This window comes from Thalassophryne amazonica, chromosome 12 (genome assembly GCF_902500255.1).
Source record: "Thalassophryne amazonica chromosome 12, fThaAma1.1, whole genome shotgun sequence".
NCBI classification, from domain to species: Eukaryota; Metazoa; Chordata; class Actinopteri; order Batrachoidiformes; family Batrachoididae; genus Thalassophryne; species Thalassophryne amazonica.
The window spans coordinates 95049158-95072549 of NC_047114.1; the positions used below are offsets into that span (position 1 = coordinate 95049158).

At 41.6% G+C, this 23392-nt stretch overlaps 1 protein-coding gene across 1 annotated transcript; it reads left to right on the forward strand.

Moving 5' to 3' along the window:
• Window positions 1-1454: 1454 nt before the first annotated feature.
• ralbp1 (ralA binding protein 1) lies at window positions 1455-18417 on the forward strand. The gene is given in 11 exon segments (XM_034183557.1): window positions 1455-1704; window positions 7213-7569; window positions 7572-7643; window positions 7742-8091; window positions 9309-9470; window positions 15124-15255; window positions 15352-15462; window positions 15591-15712; window positions 15845-15965; window positions 17937-18189; window positions 18192-18417. Coding segments are annotated over 11 exon segments (1986 nt in total). The 3' UTR covers window positions 18248-18417.
• The last annotated feature ends 4975 nt before the right edge of the window (window positions 18418-23392 follow it).

Below are 23392 nucleotides of genomic sequence, written 5' to 3' on the forward strand. Positions count from 1 at the left end.
ATAATGCCTTGATGTTTTTTTTCTGATCTCATCTCATCTACGGTACGGTAGCGCGAATGCAGCGCAACCCCTGCTGTACCGATTCTCCATGCCAGTCTCGTGCTCCATTGTCCCCTCACTCGTGAACAAGACCCCGAGGAACTTGAACTACTTCACTTGGGGCAAGGTTGTCTTCCCTACCCAGAGTAGGCAATCCATCTGTTTCCTGTTGAGAACCATGGCCTCAGATTTAGGGGTGCTGATCCTCATCCCAGCCTCATTCCCCGTTTTCCCCTCCTGAGGTACCTCATGGTCCACCAGAAGCACCAGCCGAAAGTCCTTCTCCATGGTTGCTCCGAACTCCTGCCACACCTACTGCTTTGTCTCCCCCACAGCAAAGGTCGCTGCTCTTCGGGACTGTTAGTACCCTGCAACTGCCTCCAGAGTCCTCTGAAATAACATATCCCAGAAGGACTCCTTCTTCACTCAGACGGCTTCCCTGACCATCGGTGTCCACCACGGTGTTTGAGGGTTGCCGCCCCTTGAGGCACCTAAGACCTTCAGGCCACAGCTCCCTGCTACAGCTTCAGCAATGGAAGCTTTGAACATTGCCCATTCTGGTTCAGTGCCCCCAATTTCCACAGGGATGCTAGAAAAGCTCCGCCGGAGGTTTTTTTTTCTCGACTGCAGAGTATTTTTATACACATGTATGAATTTGTTTCTATAAGTCACTGGAATTTCATCTCATTTCCACAGACTGTGTCACTCCATTTTGATGATCTGTGCAGGAGGCGTGGCCACACCCCTCAGCCTGCTGTGTGTGTTGAACAGAGGAAACAGCGAGGCTGCCTGCTGAAGTGAGCAAACACATTTTTCCTATCAGGAACTTTAAAAGGATAAACGAAATTGGATATTTTACATTTTTCTTTGGAATCATGAACCTAAAAGCAAAAGTCTATCGATCCTGCATTTGTGTTCATTTGTTGTCGTTGTCTGCGGTCAGACCATGTTCAAGTTTAGAGCGAAAAAATTTCTGATAAAAGTTGATGTTTTATATGAATTAGTGTAAAATTTCACAGATGAGATGGCCACTGAATATCGAGTGAGGTATTATGAGATGCTGTCATTCGAGCAAAAATAAAACAAATTTAAAATGGACAAAATATTGAAGGCATCTGGCACGATGCATCGCAAAAAACGAAACACTTGACAAGCAGTGCAGTAAATTCATTCCGATGCAAATGACAAGAGATGTAGTCATTTCATATTTTTTTATGAAAATGAGTTTTTTTGGGGGGGCTAATCACCATCTGTGTGCACCAGCATGATTTATGTTGAAGAATGAAACCAAAGTATGCTTGATTGATTTAGATCGAGTTTGTAGTCTGACATTGAGTGCTGTTTCGGTCTTTTATTTCTGTCGTCTGCAGGTGTGATGGAGCTGTGATGTGCCGCCAGTCAGAACTGCAGCAGCCATGACTGAATGCTTCCTGCCCCCCACAAACAGCCCTGCAGAGCAGCGCAGGGCCGAGCACTCGGGGAGCGCGGCCCGCACCCCCAGCTCCGAAGAGATCAGTCCCACAAAGTTCCCTGGGTTGTACCGCACCGGAGAGCCGTCACCGCCACACGACGGCCATCACCATGAGGCTCCCGACGCCTACGCCTCAGACGATGACAAAGAGCACAGCAAGAAGAAGAACAAGTTCAAGAAGAAGGAGAAAAGGAGTAAGAGATTGTGATACATTTCCACACCCAAATATGCCTTAATAACATCACAACAACTTATTCATACTCTTGTTGGAGGTATGTTTACATACACCCTGGCTAAAAACGTTCAAACTGTATTTTTTCCAAACTGTCAATATTGCATTTTACTAAATAATGTGTATGTTAAGTGAGTTGTAAAATCTACTTTACTTCCATATTAAGCTTTTGAAAATAATAATTACAAGTGAGATTTCCCAATGTCCCAATTTAATTGTGTCACCAGTATACACACAGAAACATGAATGTCCCCCTTAAAAGTGTATGGAAGTTCCAGAAATTAATGGAATCATTTGTAAAAGCTTTTGAATAACTAGGTGGCATAATTCAATGTTGATTGGGTGAACTTTGGCTCGATTTATGGATCTACATGAACAGGTCTGGAATCTTAAAGATAACCGAGCCTGATTTTGATTGTTTGCAGTTTGCTTATTGGCCACATAGAGGGGTTGACGATGCCACAGTCAATTTGATGAAACATTTAGAAGGGAAAGGAACCCGTGCTCTGCTTTTAGTTATTGATTTTTTTTGTTGTTGTTGTGTTTTGCTTTTAATACAATTCAACCCCACATTTTAACAGAGAGACCTTTAGAGCAATTTGTTTTAAGCAATAACTTGGTGCGCTGGATTTTAAATTTGTTAACTAACAGGACACAGAGTGAGAGTCAGTGGAACATTGTCTGATCAGGTCTGTTGGTCCACTGACTCCCTTCAGGGTTGCGTGTTGTCCACTCTGTTGTTCATTCTTTATATGAACATGTGTTGCAGCAGCAGGGAAAACGGATTTATTTTAAGGCCGTGGCTACGGGTACAGACCTGTATCTACAGAGACCGTTCTAAAGATACAGAGGGTGTCTTATCGACCAATCAGAATGCGCAAATATGTCTGTACCCGTACCATATGCGGCTAAAGGTCCGGTGTCACATACAATTCTTTCCACCTCGCTTAGAAAACAGCGCTTGGAACTTGAGGTGGATGGATGATGAAAGAAGCAAAACACATTTGCAACTTATGTCGATATTTTGATGAATTTCTTCATTTACAGCAGCTTCCTTAAATGTATTCGAATGATTATCAGCACGACGGTGAGCTTACAGGCTAACCTCTGCTAACACTAGAAGACAGTTGCCAGTTACGGCTTCTGAAACAAGGGAGAAAAAAGAAACAGCACAGTTCAACTGAAGCATTAGTGGACATACAATATTCTGTGTCTGTTAAGAGCTTCACTTCTTGTTCCACGTGTGTATTTCCCACCGGTGTCACATACATCCACTCAGTGAACCTCGGGCCGTACCTTTAGCAGTCCCGCAGAAGATACGGATGTACGTATCCGTAGCCACTTCGTTATTTTAAAGTATGCAGATGCTTCATGAGAAGGAAACAAGTCATGTCCCAGTCACCAGTGGTGGGCGCAGCTAACCAAAAAGTTAGCTTTGATAACCATTAATCCAATAACTGAAAAGTTATTTTTTATGACGCTAAACCGATAAACCGCTAAAAAAATGTGTGTTTATTACAGTTAACTGATAATTTTTAGTATTGATTCGGACACAGCCACATCAGATTACACTGTCGGGTTCTGATAAACCAGTTTCACTTTCGCTTTTCGCTGCTGGGTAAATTCAAGGATCACAAACACATAAGAACACACAAAAAATGAATGAATGAATAAAAAACAAAACAAAACCCCAAACACTGTCATGATCTTTCAAAAGCAGTAAAAACACAGTATTAGAAGTCACAGTTTATCTGGGTATTATATACACAAACTAAAAAGCTGCTGTTTTTTCACACATTTTGAACCCTGCGACTTAAACAACCGAAACACGTCCATTAATGCATTGATTGGAAGAGTAAAAGACATGTTAGTAAATATAAATTCTTACCTGTTAGTTTCAGTGGGATTCATCTGAAGAAATAAAGCATCCCTTTTTTTTTAATCCAAAACAATGTCTAATCGGTGAAGAAAAGTCCCTCTGTACACACAGCTGCGCCATGAGCTTTCCACTCCCCCACCGAGTTTTGGTGATTAAATTATCCCGTCAGCCACAAAGAAATAAAATAATGTTAAAATTAGTCCATTTTGTTTGTGTCGAGCGGACGGTAACTGTAACGTCCGAGGTGAACCTGAACTACACTACTCACAATGCTCCCTGCGTCGACTGGCCAATCATGTCTTGTGCTTAATGATGATGTCATCAGCAAGCGACAGGCAGCCAGTCTGCCACAAATACACAACAGGCGGACTAAAATGTTTGATTTTAGAGTTTACAAATGTTTTTGACTGTTAAACTTTCCTCACTTTACCAGCAAAAAAATGTTATTGGACTGAAAGTTATCAGAATTAAATTTATCGGAAGGTAATTGGTCCGATGATGGTTTTAAAACTTAACTGAAAAGCTAATCTGCTAGCAAAAACATTAGCTGAACTGTGCCCACCACTGCCAGTCACGCAGGACTTTGTTGAGTGGTGTGATCAGCCCTTTCTTCAGATGAACACTTCTGACACAAAAGACGTGCATTGACTTTAGAAGACTCCCTGGGTCTCAGGAACCCACTCATCTTATGAACAGTCAGACAGTGGAGTATGTGGAAAAATATAAATATTTTAAATATTTTAGAACAATCAAACTAACTTTTGAGGCAAACTGCAAGGCTGTATATAAGAGGGGAATCGGCGTTTGAACTGTTTGAGGCAGTCGTCCTTTTCGACATTGCCATCAAAAACACTCAACCCTTTTTATCTCTCATTTATTGAATCAGTTTTATCTTTTAGCTCAGTGTCTTGGTTCAGCAACCTTACGCTTATTAATAAAGGTTCTCTGAATCAAATTATGAGGTGGTCCAGTAGGATGGTTGGAGAACCACTGCTTAACCCAGAATCCCAATATACCAGACAGTTACAGAGGATGACTGGTCTTATTTTGAAGTCCACTTCATGCTGAGCTTCAGCTTTTTGCATCAGGCAGCAGATACAAATTGCCAGTCTGTAAGACGAAGCAATATAATGACAGCTTTGTTCCTGCAGCCATCATTCAGTACTTTAACATTTCCCATAATATCCCTGCGCTTCCCAGAATGCACCGCAGCGCCAGCAGAGTTCCGGTGTTTCAAAGCCATGTAAACAATGGCTAGCGTGGATGTAGATGGCACCGATTCAGCGAGTTCACGAGCGATTAATATGATGACACATTCTCCCAAGATGAGAGGGTTATCTAGAGGAGGTGTAGCTCCTGTGATGAACTTCTGCTGTGCCCCGATGTTGTCTTGTTGTCCAGACTTTACGCGGTTTGTTTACATTATGCCCTGAACCACAACTCTGCTGAACCCGACCTCTCAAGTAAGTCACAGACCGCCAAACGGCGCGTGATTCACAACTGCAAAACAGCGAATAGTGATCAACAAAACCTACCAAGTATTTTATGGAATTCACTCTTTTAGTACAGCTCTTTGTATAGCTTTTATTTGTTTATTTTTATCCTGTTTTTTTTTTTTTATCTGCTAGGATGGTTTTTCTTTGTCTTTTACTTTCTTGCACTGATCCCTGTCGTTTAGGATGAAGCGCTGTTGTCACTGTTTTTTAGCGTGTTTTAAGTCTTATCTGTGTGTGCAGGGGTGGTGGCCAAGTGGTTAATGCGCTTGGTTTCAGTGCAGAAGGCTCTGGGTTCAAATCCCACCCCTGCCACATTTCTCCATGTAATGTGGAGTTGCGTCAGGAAGGGCATGCAGATCCACCTAGGATTTGCTGTGGCGACCCCGAGTGCAAACAAGGGAGCAGCTGAAGGGACTTACTGTTTAAGTGTTATCTGTGTGTGTGGAGAAAGTCATGTTACTTCGCTGTAAGCCAAATCTACCTTTGGGAACAAATAAAGTTACCTTGACCTTCATGTACAACTGTTGCCTTCTTAAGCCCAGTTTATGTTACTCTATATCCACAACTCCGTAGCCACACAGAATCCTCTGTGTTGTTGTGAACCCTCTCTGAGCCCATCTCTGTAGCGTGATGTGTGCCTCCCAAAACCTGTAACTACATGTCGAGATGGACGGTGATTGAGCAGCTAACTACGTCATTTCTGGAATCTCATTTTTCTGGTACAGTTGGTGACCTTCATGTCCATAGACATCATGGGATAGTAGGCCAGTCTTCACAAAAAAAATGTTCTCCGTGGTGACTTGTATTGGGATATCCCCCAATGCTGATGGAGAACTTCGAAAGCTTCATGACTGCGTCAAAGTGATTGCATGGCCATGGAGTTATGGAGCAGCAGAAGCATAAAAAGGCCTTACATTTAAGAATGGAGGGTGTGTGTGTGTGTGTGTGTGTGTGTGGTGTGTGTGTGTGTGGTGTGTGTGTGTGTGTGTGTGTGTGTGTGTGTGTGTGTTGGGGGGGGCAAGGTTTCTAGAACAAAAATTTTAGGTTTGTACAAGTCAAGTTTCAATTTCAATGGATTTCATTTTATATAGTGCCAAATCACACAAAGCTGTCTCAAGGCCCTTCACACGACTAAGGTCTAACCTTACATCCCCCAGAGCAAGCACACAGTGGTAAGGAAAACTCCCTCTCATGATATTGAGGAAGAAACCTCAAGCAGATCAGACTCAAAGGGGTAACCCACTGCTTAGGCCATTCTAACAGTTACAGGGTTTTTACAAAGTTTTTACCAAGCTGAAGAAACAGGAAATCAAAACAACATAACATAACAAAAAGAATTGTATTTGATGAGGAAGTCCATGCAGGCGTTAGTCCACAGGCACTCCATCACCAAGGCATAAAAGTTTGTCGACTCGTAAGGGAGACATTAATCCAAAACTGACAATGATTTAATACCCTATTTGAAGACCTCATCAGAAGGAGTTGTTGAGGAAGGTCAGAGTTCCTAGTTTTCCATCCTGTTGGCCGTTGCTGTCGACAGTGAAAATGTTCCTTTTGTGGGGATGTTTATCAGTAATTGGCAGTCAGTCCTGTTGTCCACTTTGTGACCTGATTTCCCCCCACCCCCCACCGTGTCTGTATTTGGCTGCTACGCTAGGGTATGGTGGGAGAAAGGAAGAGATGGACAGTTTGAGGTCACGCCCAGAGAGCCCAGTGTAGGTGTGTCTCAGGCAGAGGCATGATACAAGGGGATCGTTCTGATGTAAAAATTCAGTGTAGTGACAGAGGAGTAAATGTGTTTGGAGAGACCCATGGCTGTGACGTAGCCATTTTCTGTGAGGAAATTGTTTTAAACGAGGAGCTTGTTCTGCAGAAGCGAGGCGTAAGGTGCAGTGGGAGCTACGCTAAATCAGTGTCTGACTCTCTTTTTCCAAGTTCCCATTCTCCCCTCCTCTTCTGTCTTCTCGCTCACGCATCTACTCTTCCTTTTTATTCACTTTTGTTGAGGAGGAGGATAAGAAAAAAGGGGAAGCTTTTGTCTTCATTCTAACCCTTTTTTTTCTGTCTCCTGTTATGTTTCTTTAACCTTCATCAGCGGAAGGCTACGCTGCTTTCCAGGAGGACAGCTCTGCAGAGGAGGCAGAGAGCCCGTCCAAAATGAAGCGCTCCAAGGGTATCCATGTGTTCAAGAAGCCAAGCTTCTCCAAGAAGAAGGAAAAGGACTTCAAGGTGAAGGAGAAAGGTCCCAAGGAGGACAAGGCCAAGGATAAGAAATCAAAGGACCTAACAGCTGCTGATGTGGTGAAACAGTGGAAGGAGAAGAAGAAGAAGAAGAAGCCGACCACGGAGGTAGAGCCAGTCCGGTAGAGATCCCGACCTTTAGGCCGTCTTTGGAGCTCCTCTCTGGCTGAAGCTGTGAAGAGGACAGCTCTGTACGATAGCATCCAGCTGCCACCATTTTCAGAGAATGTGTGGACTATGTTGAAAACTACGGCATGAAGTGTGAAGGCATCTATCGAGTCTCAGGTATACAGAACATCTCCTAAATATTTATCAAATGGCAGAAAAAAGAAAACTAAAATCTGCACAGCAGGTTTCCTCACATCCACTTCTCATCTTCCTAGGTATGAAGTCCAAGGTGGATGAACTAAAAGCATCCTATGACCGAGAGGAGTGTCCCTGCCTAGAGGAGTATGACCCCCACACAGTTGCAAGCCTACTGAAGCAGTACCTGCGTGAACTGCCGGAGAACTTGGTGAGCCGAGATCTGGCCCAACGCTTCGAAGACGCGTGCGGTCGACAGGTGGAGGCAGAGAAGGTGACAGAGTTCCAGAGACTGCTGGCCGAGGTGTCTCCAGAGAGCCGTCTTCTTCTGTCCTGGCTAATCCACACACATGACCATGTCATCGCCAGGGAGACAGATACCAAGATGAATATTCAGAATGTCTCCATCGTACTGAACCCAACCATCCAGGTCTGACAGGAAAGATAGGATAAGATGATTACATGCAATTTGTGATATTGATAATCATCTGCCTGGATGGTTGTCATCCAGGATCCAAGGCTTTGGTGTGGTAGATACAGTGCTTCCACACCTGTGAGATTGAATGAAAATTGGCAGTAAAACAAAATTTGACAAAATTAAAAATGGGCTTTGATGTTTGATGTTGACCCTTTTAAAAAAATATCTAACTTTCCCATAGCAACAAATTGTTTGAAATTGTTGTTTTTGGGGTGGGGGTCAAAGTCACTTCATCAGGATAACCATAATCAGAATTAAGAGAAGCTAGAAGGTGGGGGGTGGTTATGTTTTAATCTTGTTCAGGCATCCTCCGTCTGTAAGCTTTTCATTTCCACACAATATCTAAAGTTACTAACAATAATTTCTTGATGGTGTTTTGGGGAGGCTCAAGGAAGGGCACTTTGGAAAATGAGGGTTGTGAGTTATCCAATATGGCCGTCACAGGTGCCATCTTCTCCCCCCACACACACACACACACACACACACACACACACACACACACACACACACACACACGCATATATTCCAAAGAAAGCCTCATCTGGTTGAAACCATTTGTTGGTGGTGTATTGGGGACTTCTAGATGAAGGTTTCTTTACAAAATGGGGGTTGTCCAATATCCAGTGTGACCACTATGGACATCAGCTTGATTTTTTTATTTGTGCGCAGTAACTAAAGAACATTGTCTGACTGAATTCATTTCTGGGTGGTGTATCATTGAGGGTAGAGGAAGTATCCTTTTGAAAACGGGGGTCAATCCTCCACATACCGATTGTAAAACAGCAACCTTTGGACCATATATCATCTTTAAAGCACCAGTCAAGGCATACATCCTAGTCGCTGTGTAATTATATATGTAGCTATGTGTTTTATAAGATATGCTAAAAATGTTTAATCCAATTTAGATCAAACTTGTTTGGGAAGAAGTGGTTTGATTTTGGCTGTGATCAGTATAGGAAAATGGTTACTTTCATAGAAAAAAGGTCAGTTATTTAATTGTTACTGAATTTTACTGTTTTAAAGTCCATACAACATTTTCTCTGCCCACTTGATAGTTTGAAATGTGGGTGTGGCCTCACTGTGTTCCCCTGAGCACTTCTGATGTCATTAAATTTGTGTTCAAATGATTTATTTATTTATTTTGTCTGATTGTTTACTTGGTGTTTCAGATTGGGAACCGTGTCCTGTACATGTTCTTCACGCATGTGAGAGAGCTGTTTGGGGACGTTGTCCTGAAGCCGGTGGTACGTCCACTCCGCTGGTCCAACATGGCAACAATGCCGGCGCTGCCCGAGACCCAGGAGAGCATCAAAGAGGAAATCCGACGGCAGGTGCGTCTGGTCCACTGCAGCTAATGTGTCCTTTCTTTTACACAGCAATATGCCTGTGGATATGTAAATTTGAAGTTATTATACTGACTATATTTATGTTTCTGTTGATAAAATACTGACATCATGCAAGAAGAATGTAACAAAATCAGATTCTTCTGTTTATAATACACAAGCTTTGTCTGTGCCATGGACTTAGTGGCTGAAATCAAATTTTGATAATACTAGGGTGACCATATTTTGACTATCGACAAACCAGGACACTCGGCCCGGCAATGAGATACTCAGAGTTTACTCAAAGATGCCTTATAATTTCACTACATTTTAAATATGCTCCCTCTGTATTGATAGAAAATTGTTATATTACAAAATAATGTGTATAACCAAAGACACAAATTCAGATTGGCCTCTCAGAGAAACCAGGACATGTCCTGGGAAAACAGGACGTTTGTTCACCCCAGATAATACTGACGTCCCCGTTACTCTGAGGTCACAGTTTAGTTGCACCTAAACAAAAATGTTGCCCACTTTCCGGCAACTTTCTACTGCAACATTTACTGGTCAGAGTCTTATAATGTTTGTTTACACACACACACACACACACACACACACACACACACACACACACCACCACACACACACACACACACACACACACAACACACACACACACACACACACACCATGGCTGCAGGGCAGATGTACAATGTAATAATAAATAGTAATGGTGCAAATTCAACAATTGTGCAGTTTAGTAATTTTAATTTTATGGTAGTCCTTAAGGCACTGCAATTCCAAACTTTTATTTAATTACGGCTTATATCTTAAATACAGGGTGAAGACAAAAACATTCCTTGGTTTCAAATATTTATAATATCAAAAGTCATATTGGAGGAGTGGGTACAATTAGTTATACCTAACAGCTAACGTTAGCTTATCTAGCTGGCTGTAGCAACGTTTATCGTAGCTTACAATATAGTTGGTTCTTTTCTGTTTGATAACCCACATTAATTCATACTTTTGCCCACATTATTTTGTATGTATTTGTTAATACCGTTATTGTAGGTTTAACTACGCTATTATACTTTATACACTAATTACCGTTTTTGTTTATCGTGTTAGCTTGCTGGGTACGGTTGGCTTATTAATGGCTAATTTAGCTCTTCTACTATAACTAGCTTATTTTCGTTATTTACAATTTTTTTTACATGGTGTAGATTTTTAATGATTCATCAGTTTGTGTTCTTTTAAAGACATCAACATATAGTACCTAAGTTCTTAGGTTTCCATTTGATAGCATAATGATTATACTTTTTATTTTCCTATAGTATGCTAGCAGAGTTACTTTAGATAGATACCAATACATTCATACACTCATAGCTTCTGTTTCTATAATAAAATACCAGATTTATAGTTTAGCCTACTAACTATATTTAATTTTACTACTAGTGTACATACTAAATTACCTATACTACAATCATCTCCTTTGATGTCTTATCTTTCTTATGTCTTATTATTTATTATATAATATATACCTTTTTCTTGAGCCACTTGGATGGATAAGGAGAGTTTCCATGGGATAAAAAAGCTTTTCAACCTACCATCCCTGGTTCTCAAGACCAGGCACCTAGGTGGCTCTACTCTACTCTTTTCTACTCTCCTATTTTACTCTTCCTTTTTAGATATACCTTTATATACTAGCATAGTTCCACCTTAGAATTGGAATATAATATATAAGATATACCTTACTGAATTGATTTGATTTGATTGTTTATTTAGTCCCCATGGGGGCAATTCAGGTGCAGTCAGCATTAAAAATTGCATTCATAAAAACACATCATACAAGTTCACAAAACACAGCAGAATAAATATACAAAACAAAAACCAAGAAATAAGGTGCAAGTCAGTGTAGACTTAAGTGCAACAGTGGGTCCTTAGGTGTTATTTAGGAGAGCAATGGCTGTGGGAATAAAAGAGTTTTTTAGTCTGTTGGTTCTGCATCTGGGCAATACCAGGCGTCTGCCTGAGGGCAGAAACTTAAATTGTGAGTGCAGAGGGTGTGCCGAATCCGCCATAATTTTCCTGGCTTTTGACACAACTCTTGTTTTAAAAAGGTCCATGATGTCCATGCACTGAGTTCCCATAATTTTACCACATTCCTTGACAATATTACAAAGACGGTTGCGATTCTTAAGGTTCAATAAGTTGAGCCAACACAGGAAGGAAAAGGTTAACACAGACTCCACAAAGCAACTGTAGAACATTTTCATGAGGACACCATCTACGTTGTAGTTCCTACGTTTTCGCAGAACGTGCATTCTTTGATGCGCATTACTGCACACTGCATTAACCTGCAATTCAAAGGATAATTTATTGTCAATTTGGGTGCCCAGATACTTATAATTCTCAACATCTATGGGCTTCCCATCAATGGACATTTGATTCAGAACAGGTGGTGTTTTCCTGAAATCAGTGTGCATTTCTTTAGTTTTGTCCACATTTATATATAGAAAGGATGAATGACACCACTCTAAAAAGTCCAGCAAGACCAAACTATGGTCTGTGGAGTCATCACCGTGCAGAAGGGACAGGATAACTGAATCATCTGCATATTTTATGATGTGATGATTATCATGTTGGCTTTGACAGAGATTAGTATAAAGAACAAACAACAAAGGAGATAAAATGCAGCCCTGAGGACTCCAGTGGATACAACAGCATCGGAGAGAGTTTCATTAACTCTGACTCTCTGCGATCTGTTTGTTAAAAAGTCAATAATCCATAAATTAGGCCAACATCATTGTTCATGTTCTTAATCGCTCTGCCAATACTGTGGTTGTATGCAGTTAAAAGCGGAGGAGAAATCAATAAACAACATCCGAATAAGGTATTTGCACCTTCAAGATGCTGCAAAGCCAGAATGAGTAGAGTGGAGATCGCATCATCCACGCCCCTTCCAGATCTGTATGCGAACTGGAGTGGGTCTAACACTCCCTGTGTTTGTCTTAAAAGCTCCTCTTTCACAATTTTCTCAAAAGTCTTCATAACAAGAGATGTTAGTGCTATAGGCCTGCAATCGTTCGGTTCTTTAAGTGACTTGTTTTTTGGTATTGGAACAATTGTTGAGGATTTCCAAAGGGAGGTACTCTGCGAAGTTCCATTGAACAAGAAAAGATGTGGCAGAATATATCAGCCAATTGCTCTGCACAGTTTTTAAGTACCCTTCCCCCATACCATCAGGCCCTGAACTTGTCCTTTCCTTAACACTTTTAAGGTGCTTAAGGACCACACCTCTATCAATGGATAAGTTAATATACTGGGCTCATCATTCTGAAGACACACAATTTGTGATTAAAACTTCAGGACATTAAATCGATTATAAAAAGTATTCAATTCATTTGCAAAGACCAACTCTGAAGGAAACAAGTTAGTGCTCAGAACACCAGAGCTTGATTTTGATTCATTCCTACAATAGATTTCATTCCTTCCAAGATGAACGTAGATTCCAGAAGAAAAAAGGCTTTGCACTTGTTCTTGTGGTCATTTCTAGCTCTTCTAATATTTTTTTTACTTCTTTCTGCAATATGTGATACATAGACATATCCCTCCTTCAAAGCATTTATTTCTCTGTATTATGAGTCTCTAACATCTTTAGAGAACCAGACATTTGTTTTTGAGAAGGAACGAAATGATCTGCGAGGGATAGTTATGTTTTCACAAAACGAGATGTAGGCAGACACAGTTTCTGTAAGTTTGTCAAGATCTTTGCAATTGTCTTTAAAAACATCCCAATCTGTGCAATCAAGGCACTCCTGGAGGCACTGAATGGAATCTGCATTCCACACAGGCGCTGTGCGTCTCTCTGCTTTGACTCTCTTAAAGAGAGGTTGGTAATAGGGCACAAGGTGAATGACATTATGGTCGGACGACCCTAGTGGCGCTCTGCGGAAGGATCTATATGCGCCTTTGATTGACCCAAAACACAGATCGAGACATTTTGTGCGTCGTGTGGGGCAAGTTACATATTGTTCAAACCCTGGAAGTAATTTAGCAGGGTTACAATTATTAAAATCTCCCATGATTAAATTAGGCGCATCTGGGGAGATACCCTGGAGCACCAATTTTGATTCACGTACAGGCATACTCCACCCCCGAGTGACTTACCGGTCACTTGGGAGTCCCCCATCGAGGTCTGAGTGGCCTGTCCAAACTCAGCTAAGTCCAGCTCAGAGTTACCATCCTGGTTCTTTTAGCCACGTTCCGTGAGGCGCGATGAGGCAAGAGTTTTTATATTCCTCCACGAAGTGAACATTGGCTCGTAGCTCGTCGATTTTACCTCCGTAAGGACTGGGAATTAGAAAGCATTATCGTAGGAAGGGAATCTGACGCATCCCCTCTCTTCTTAGCCGCTGGTGAACTCCACCACATCTTCCCCTTTTCTTTGGAAGAAGCGTTTTATGCTGCCCAAAAGCTTCTCCAACTTCTACCCTGGATCGAAGCATTTCATTCGGGAAAAACCACTGATGGATTAAATAGATCCAGCACCTGATCTTGGAAACGGAGAAGAAATTCGCGGGTGTACTGGACACCGCCGCTGTTTGCACACAGGCCCCAGACAGGTACACCACAACAGGTAAGAATGAGCAAGTATCCCAACCAGGCCATTCTGTTGCAAAAATATGCACCGCAGATGATGTGATCAGCTGTCAGTTATTGCAGGACAGTCACTTTAGCACCAGAAGAAGCGATCACACCCAAAAGATAGTCCTCATACACACTGCACACTCAACACGCTGCTGCTGCTTGTCGCCATGACCAGCGCCCCGTATGACCTGTGTCATACGGGGCGCTGTGAAATTATTCACATTTTCATGTGAATAATTTACAGTTTTGAAGAAGAATCTGCAAAAGAGAGGAAAAAAACTTGAGTTTCTGCAACTGTTGATACCAAAATTGTAAAATTATTCATGTGACTTTTGATATTATGCATATTTGAAACCAAGGAGTGTTTTTGTGTTCACCCTGTATATATCACAACATAGCTTTTGTATGTTACTGCCAAAATAAGTAGTTATTTGTTTAAATTACATTATGTACTTGTATATATTTTGTGAAAAAGGAACTTTCAGCCCTTTTTTGACAGAAAATACATGCGAGACTCAATCCTGGATTTGATCTGTTTTTTTTGTATGGGGGAAAAAAATGCTTCTCTGTTCCACTCCACCGTGAAGCTGTATAAATGCTATTACAACACACTAGTTTCCTTCTTTTTAAGAACTGCCTACCCCAGACAGATTCACCACACAGTATGGTAGTGATTCTATTTCTTAATAATTGATGTAAACAAAGTCCAAGGCCTGTTCAATGAATTGGAAATGTTCATGTATCCACCATCTGAGTTATTTAAAGAAAACCGGTTGTTGAAGTGATGTAATCATTATATACTGTGTATACAAATGGCTGTAATTCCTAAATGGTCAATGCAGTACTTATAGTCCTCATTATAGACACACCTTGATGGTTTCGTTGCAAACTGTCCGAGTACTTGTTTACCTGACTGCTTATTTATTGCTGTGTAAGCTAAAGGAACAAAAAGACGTGCCAATGTTAGTTCAATTTGGACAAATCCTATGAATAGTTGTGGGTGTGTTCGTAGGAGTTCCTGCTGAACTGCCTCCATCGGGACCTCCAGGCGGGGGTGAAGGACTTGTCAAAAGAGGAGCGGCTCTGGGAGGTTCAGAGAATCCTGACTGCTCTTAAACGCAAACTGAGAGAGGCCAAACGTCAGGTTGGTGGTGGTGTGTGTGTTTCTTCCTCGCGCCCTGTTGTAGTTTTCTGATGTTACTGTCTTTTGCTTGTGTGACTGCATCTTTTCTCTCGTTAGGAGTGTGAGAGTAAGATAGCCCAGGAAATAGCCAGCCTGTCAAAGGAGGATGTTTCCAAAGAGGAAATGACTGAGAACGAGGAGGAAGTCATCAACCTCCTTTTGGCTCAGGTGAGTTATTCACACATGCACGAAAAAAAGAAAACTGCTGATACAGAGAGCACATCATGTGCCCAAAGATCTGAAAGTGTTTCGCAAAATTCCAACCTCGTGGTGTTCTTTGTCGGCTCTGTAATCAGGAAAATGAGATCCTGACTGAGCAAGAGGAGCTGATCTCTCTCGAGCAGGTGCTCCGCAGACAGATCGCTACGGAGAAGGAAGAAATCGAACGGCTGCGCGCAGAGATCGCAGACATACAGAGGTACGAAGAAGTCTGTTTTATTATGTTTTGTTTTCACCTTGGTGTCACGCCAAGTAGCTTAATTACAAAGATCTTTGTAGTGGCATGAATGTCTGTAGGTCTACACTCTTAACTCACAGTTGTGTCCCTCAGTCGGCAGCAGGGTCGCAGCGAGACGGAGGAATACTCGTCAGACAGTGAGAGTGAGAGCGAGGATGAGGAAGAGCTGCAGATTATACTAGAAGACCTGCAGAAGCAGAACGAGGAACTGGAGGTGAGTGAGGCGTTCGTCACACACTGTCAAATCTTCACGAACATTTGAGGAGGCCTGGCGGAGATGAAATGGCAACAAAACACGTTGGTCAAAGGACTGCATTTATATAGTCCTGCTCCGCCTGACGCAGATGCTCATAGCGCCTTTACAGTCATGACTCAGATTCACCCGTTCACATGCACGCTGGTGCCAGGGCGATGCAAGGTGCTCAAGGACCTTGACCAAGGGACCTTACTGATTTTTCCTGCATGACAGGGAATTGAACAAATGGTCCTCTGATTACAAGAATATCCCTGTAACCACTAGACCAGGTGCTGAGCCGCTTGGGTACAAGAAACACCTACACCATCTTGATGGTGGCAACAGATAGCCATCAAGGGCTAACTGTTGCCATCCCACGCTCTAGAGTCGAGACCATCATCACCTGTCCAAATGATTGGTGGTGTGCACCTCTCCCTTATAAAACAATATGATACATACAGTATCTCCATGGGCTATAATACAATTTAAGGATGACAGTTTTTATTCTGGAACAATGTGATACATGCAATCCGATACAGTTCTTTATGTAATGTAGACCTACGTGTATTACCCATGATACAAGGGGGCAATTGAGAAATTTTGAGCCAGACCTGGATAAAGTAGGGTGTGGTTCTCCATCTTTTGCATTCAGAGAAACCAGCATTTCTCAAGGAAGTGTAAAGTTTTGACTCACTGGGTGCAATATTGAGAAATGTTGGTTTCTCACAATGCAAAAAGATGGAGAACCAAACCCTACTTTATCCGGGTGCAGCTCAAAACTTCTTAATCGCCCCTTGTAAATCAGAATGAGATCAGAGTGGCACTGCTTACCTTCAAATACATATTTCATTAAAAAAAATCAGAGACATTCTTCAGTTTTACCTGTGGGTGCAGCACATTGGCCCGTCCCTGCTCACCATTTGTTCACCACTGGGGGCAGCACCACATGCAGCGAGCAGAAAGCACAGCGAAGAAGCAGCCAGCTGTTGTTGGCGTAGCATAAACGACATAGCATAACTTTCCCATTCTGAACCAGTATCACAGTATTAACAAACTGGCTGAGGGGTTAAGGTACCTACCACGTGCCGCAGAATGTCAGTTTACAGTGTCCCCAGGTTGGAATCCTGTGTTGGATGCACTTCCTGCTGCACTTCCTGGAGAGTGGACAGGAACCAGGAAGTGGCATTGAACTAGAAACCTTCTGCTCTGGAAACAGGCACAAATGGGTACATTTATCCTTTACTGTATCGATCCCCCTTTGCCATATCAGACATATGTTAATGTTGCTGTGAGCAGTCTCCTGACAGCCTTGCAGTGACCTTTGAACTTTTACAAGAGTTTGAAGACATGGCAGTAGTAGCACAAGAATAACTAAACCAATTTTATAATATAACCTTAAAATGGAGCCATGAACTGGTTTAAGGTACATTTAGATCAGTGTAGTCAGATCTGTTACTTTAAAACTGATTTTCAGTTTGTGTCTGTTCATTGTTCGACCACCTCTGCAAACAAGGTTTTGGTGGTGGTGCTATGGAGTAATCAGCTCCTCCAACACCAGTTTATGGATGTCAGTGAAACGTCGCACAACATATGAAGGAAAATAATTCTGGTCCAACCTCTTCAAGGGGAGATAACTGGACTTTTGTTGTTGTTTTCTCCTGTGATTAACAGGGCATGTATAGGCATAATTGAGTTGATCCCCAAAATTTCTAGCAGTTCAGATGTATTCTGATAGATGGAGGTGAGAACCAGTGATCCTCCTGGTTTGAGCCGTGTTGTCATCTTTTAATCATAGTAATTATTAGATATTATTTTAAATAGGGATGATGATGACAGTCCACTGATATAGATGCCATCATCACAGAGACGATGTGATTATTTTGAAGGGCAAACTTGTGACATTCCTAATCCTATTCACTTGTGCACTCTGTGGACTTTGTTGATCTTCAGAACAAAAACACCCACCTGAACCAGGCCATCCATGAGGAGCAGGAAGCCATTCTGGAGCTCAGAGTCCAGCTCCGCCTCCTGCAGAGCCACAAACTGCAGCAGGAGCAGACCGTCCAGCCGGCGGCTGAACAGGCCCCGCCCACACAGCCCAGCCCGGAGGCCCACAGCGAGGAGCAAGCAAAACGCTCGGTTGCCGCCACCACGGCTGCCGGTACAGACAGCGCTGCCTTGACCAACGGAAAGCCTGCCAAGGATCCTCAAAGCCCTCACCAAGCAAAGACAGGAGGGACACCACATGTGAGATGATTTGAGGGCGCTGTGCTGCTGTACGTCTGTAACGCTGGTCAGTTGTCCTGTAGGTCGCTCGTATCCACTGGAGGTGTCACAGTGGTGGACTGGTGAGTTTGTTTGGCAGAGATGTGTTTTTTTTTGTTTTTTTTTTGTTTTTTTATGAGTCCACAATGGGCAGCACGTTGGCTTAGTGGTTAGCACTGTTGCCTCACAGCAACAAGGTCTTGGGATCAATTCCCACCTGTGGTCTTTCTGTGTGGAGTTTGCATGTTCTCCCCGTGTTTGTGTGGGTCCCCTCTGGGTGCTCCAGCTTCCTCCCACATCCAAAGACATGCAGGTTTGATGAATTGGAAACTTTAAATTGTCCGTAGGTGTGCGTGTGGGTGTGAATGTGTTTGTTTGTCTGTATGTGGCCCTGCGACAGACTGCCGTCCCATTCAGGGTGAACCCCGCTCTCACGCCCTGTCACTGCTGGGATAGGCTCCAGCGCCCCCGTGACCCTTGATTGGAGTAAGCGTTGAAGATGAGTGAGTGAGTCCACAATGGGGAGCAAAAAACACTGTTCAGAATTACTCTGGGCGTTTCTGGGTTTGTCAGTACAAATGAATAAGTTTTACACAAAAACCTGGAAACAATGTGGACAGTTGGCTGCTGCTGGAGGAGGCTGGACTTTGAAATCTGCAGTGCCAAGACTGTGTGACCTGAGAAGGATCAAAAGAGAGAGTATGAAGATGGAACCTTGTCAGAAGGACACAGAAAGTTTATTTTTTCCACTGGCGAGGGACAAATATGAATAAATAAATGGTATAAACGGAGTGATGTGTTTATGATCGTGAGCACTGTGCCATAATAGAAGAAACCACTAATACAGAAGCTCTTTGGGATATGAAGAATTTATGGTTGGTTTAATATTTAATTAATATTCTGAAGATGGCTACTCGAGCGTGACAGCTTTTTAGTAATATATGGATATATGTATGACGTTATCAATGCTCCTTTAAAGCTACAGTGTATAGGACTTAATGCCATCTAGTGGTGAGATTGCATTATGCAGTGACCACAGACGAGCCGTGCTTCCCTCGACAGGGATTCATGCTCCCTACCCTTCATATGTGCGATCTTCCATTTAACAAAATCTGGGTGTCAAACTTGTTAGCCTGAGCTAGCAACCAGTAGACCTTGTAACGTGACGACTCCACAGAGCGCCTTTACTTCACGTTTAATCCCGAATAGTAAATCAGGGCACGTTTTGAAGCATCACAGTAAGTTCTTGATCCATTTTTGTCAGTCCAGCAGTAGTTATGGCCATCACCAGCCCCAGATTTGAAATCAGGATTTGGTTTTGAGTTGTTCAAAAAATTTAATCCAGATTCTCCTTGGTAGTACGTAGTAACTTCAGTGTAGTCATCGTCTTAACGGCTTCAGTCATGTTTGAACGTCTTTAAACAGGATATACATAGTGACTACGGCAAGAAACGTGTTTGATCTTGCTCTGTCGGGGTAAAAATTTGAAGCTGAAGCAGTGTTTATTGCAGTTTGTGTTCCAAGTTGAACAGCACAAAACTGCTTTCTTTTTGTTTTTGGGTGGGTTGCCAGGTCTGCGCTTTATAAGCCAGCCCGACTAGAGGCAAGATGGATTAAGCAGTTTCTTCCTGTATTTGCACTTTTTTTGGATCGTGGGTGGTCGTAGTAGAACGGAGCCCTGTGGAATAGCCCCATAAAGGGGAGCAACCACTGATGGCTTTTTTTTTCTTTAGTTTTTATTTGTGCTGTAAATTGCAGAGTAATAAATATGCCCCTTTTGGGCTACTGTATCAACATAGTAGTACATTATGGTGGCCTCCACAAGGTGGCGTTCTCCCGTGTAGATATGAAGGGCTCATTCTAAGAGCATAAAAACACATCAGGTCGTTGTTGTAGGTAATTATACACTAATGAGGAGATAGTTATGAACAGTATATGCCATTTTGCTATAACTGCCCTTAAATCCTACACACTGTAGCTTTAATGCCCATGATCTTGGTGTTGTAGTTCTCAGACATCAATATTGAACACTGAATGCTCACAAATACAAAAACAACTTTGTCACTCTCCCTTTGGAATATTGTGGGGGTTTTTTCCCTCTCCTCCTGGTTCGTTATCTCTGCTCCTCTTGTTCAAACAGGCAAACGTGACTAGTGGAATTTCTCCGGGTTTGTGGTGTTGAAGAAAACACTCATGCAGTGATAAGAAAGAGTCTGTGGCCATGTGCAGAGATGTGTGACTTTTGCATATTTGGTGTGTGTGGAGTTCTAACTCGTGACACTGAGCAGTAACAATTACAATCCAGTCGTTTCATTTCATAACTCTTGCAGAACGTATCGTTATTGTTCAGCCCTTGTGATATTTAATGCAAAGAGCAGACTCGTTTTCTGTTTCTGGATATTCTTGTAAAAATTGCAAACATACTGTATTTTCAGTTTTGTCACCTGTTTTTTTTTTTTTGTTTGTTTTTTTAACTATTATTGTTGACATTCTGTAACTTGTGTTGGGAGCGTGATTGCCTGTGTTTTGATGGAATTTTGACTCATGATTCATAATAATCATTCATCCTGTGACTGAAACTGATTGGACTCATAAGCTTCTCATAAGGTTATTTTCATATCATTCCAAAAGTTTGTAGCGTATCATTGGAGAAAGGATAATGCTGTGAAGAATAAAGTGTCTATACGAGTGATTTATCTCCCTAACAGCAATAGACAGATTTGCCTTTTTTTCTGTTGTCTTCATTTACAGTCTACACATCATCTGACCGATGTCCTCTCAGCTAAATGTGTCTTAAATCCTCGTAGGAGTCAGAACTGACATTTTTTAATCCAGGTAATGACTTGACTAGTTAAGAAAGAAAGAAGTGCATTTTTCTTTTGTCATTTAATTAGTTTAATTTAGAAAAGTGGCTTCATCAAACACAGCAACCAGACAGGAAATAAGCACAGTTGATTTTAAAATTAAAGTGTACTTTTAACTTAAAGCTGTACAGCCTTTGGGTTTGTTTGTTTGTTTTAAAATTTATGACAAAAATAATTTTCTTTGGCACCACTATAATTTTATTCTTTAACATTTAAATAAGGGGTTCATAATATTTTATTGCTAAAAAGAGCAAAATTTATGCTGTCTGGAAACCATTTAGAATTTTGACCCCTGAAGGGGAGAAATTCAAGCAATCAGACCTACATTTGGTAATGTCAGCTGGCTGCTCACTCGAATAACATAAACCGAGATGATAGAAAATGCTCTTTCTGTGGAAATCGAATATGTTTCTCATATATTTTATAAAGGTAAGAAATAAACACTTTAAATCTAAAAGCACTGTTTTTGAAACCATATAACACCTCTGAAGTGATTTACAAGAGATCATAGATGTTAGCATGCACGCCTCGGGAACACTCATCAAGCAAGTGGGTCAGGTCAAAGGTCATCTCAAAACCTATGCATTCACACCACGTTTTTCCTGCATTCCATCTGTATGATGGTGTTAGAAGGAAAAGAAAACATTTTTTTGTCACAAAAATTTGAAAGGCCTTACAGCTTTAAGGTAAGTGTACAAATTTCTGGCTATGACATTATGTACATTAGGTACATTATGTATTTTGGAGAAATTATTGACATCATTACATGACTTATAGAAAAAAAATTTCTTTGTCATTTCATTCATTATGAAATTTTCATTTTTGCATATACGAGTACAGTTGTATGTAAACGTTTGGGCACCCCTGATGATTTTCCTTTATAAATCATTGGTTGTTTGGTTCAGCAATTTCAGTTAAATAATTGTATAACAGACAAACAGTGATTTGTAAAGTGAAATGAAGTTTATAGGATTTACAGAAAGTGTGCAATAGCTATTTAAACAAAATTAGGCAGGTCCTAAATTTGGGCACCCCAACAGGAAAAAAATACAATATTTATAGATCCTCCTTTTGCAGAAATAACAGACTCTAAACACTTCCTGTAGCTTCCAATGAGAGTCTGGATTTTGGTTGTATGTATTTTGGACCTTTCTTCTTTACAAAACATCTCAGGTTTGTTGGTTTCCGAGCATGGACAGCCCACTTAAAATCACACCACAGGTTTTCAATAATATTCAGGTCTGTGGACTGAGATGGCCATTCCAGAATGTTGTACTTGTTCCTCTGCATGAATTCCTTAGTAGATTTTGAGCAGTGTTTAGGGTCATCATCTTGTTGAAAGATCCAGCCCCGGCGCAACTTCAACTTTGTCACTGATTCTTGAACATTGTTCTCAAGAATCTGCTGCTATGACAGGAATCCATGTGACCCTCAACTTAAGATTCCCAGTACCTGCACTGGCCACAGCCCCACAGCATGATGGAACCACCTCCAGATTTTACTGTAGGTAGCAAGTGTTTTTCTTGGAATGCTGTGTTCTTTTCTGCCATGCATACGGCCCATTATGTCCATATAAACATCATCCAAGTTTAATCATAGTCCCACTTTTTCCACAAATGTGCTTTAGCATACCTCAAGCGACTTTGTTGTGGCGTGTATGCAGAATAGGCTTCCTCTGGATTACAGCATCTCTTGGTGCAAAGTGCGCTGTATAGTTGAACGATGCACAGAGACACTATCTGCAGCAGGATCATGTTATAGGTTTGGAGCAGGTCTGTAGGTTGACTATGACTGTTCTCACCATCCTTCGCTTCAGCTTATCTAAGATTTTTCTTGGCCTGCTACTTCGGGCTTTAAGTAGTACTGTCCTGCGGTCTTCCATTTCCTCACTATGTTCCTCACAGTGGAAACTGACAGCTGAAATCTCTGAGCTAGCATTTCGTATCCTTCCCCTAAACCATGATGTTGAACATCTTTGTTTTCAGGTCATTTGAGAGTTGTTTATAGTCTCCCATGTTGCAACTCATTAGAAGAGATGCAAGAGGAGAAACATTTGCAATGGCCACCTTAATACCCTTTCTCATGATTGGATTCACCTGTGTAAGGAGGTCAAGGGTCAATGAGCTTTCAAACCATCTTTGTGTTCCAATATTAGTGCTAATGTATTCAAATCAATAAAATGACAAGGGTGCCCAAATTTATGCACCTGCCTAATTTTGTTTAAATAATTATTGCACACTAGAAACTTTATTTCACTTCTCAGTGTGGTCATCTGCT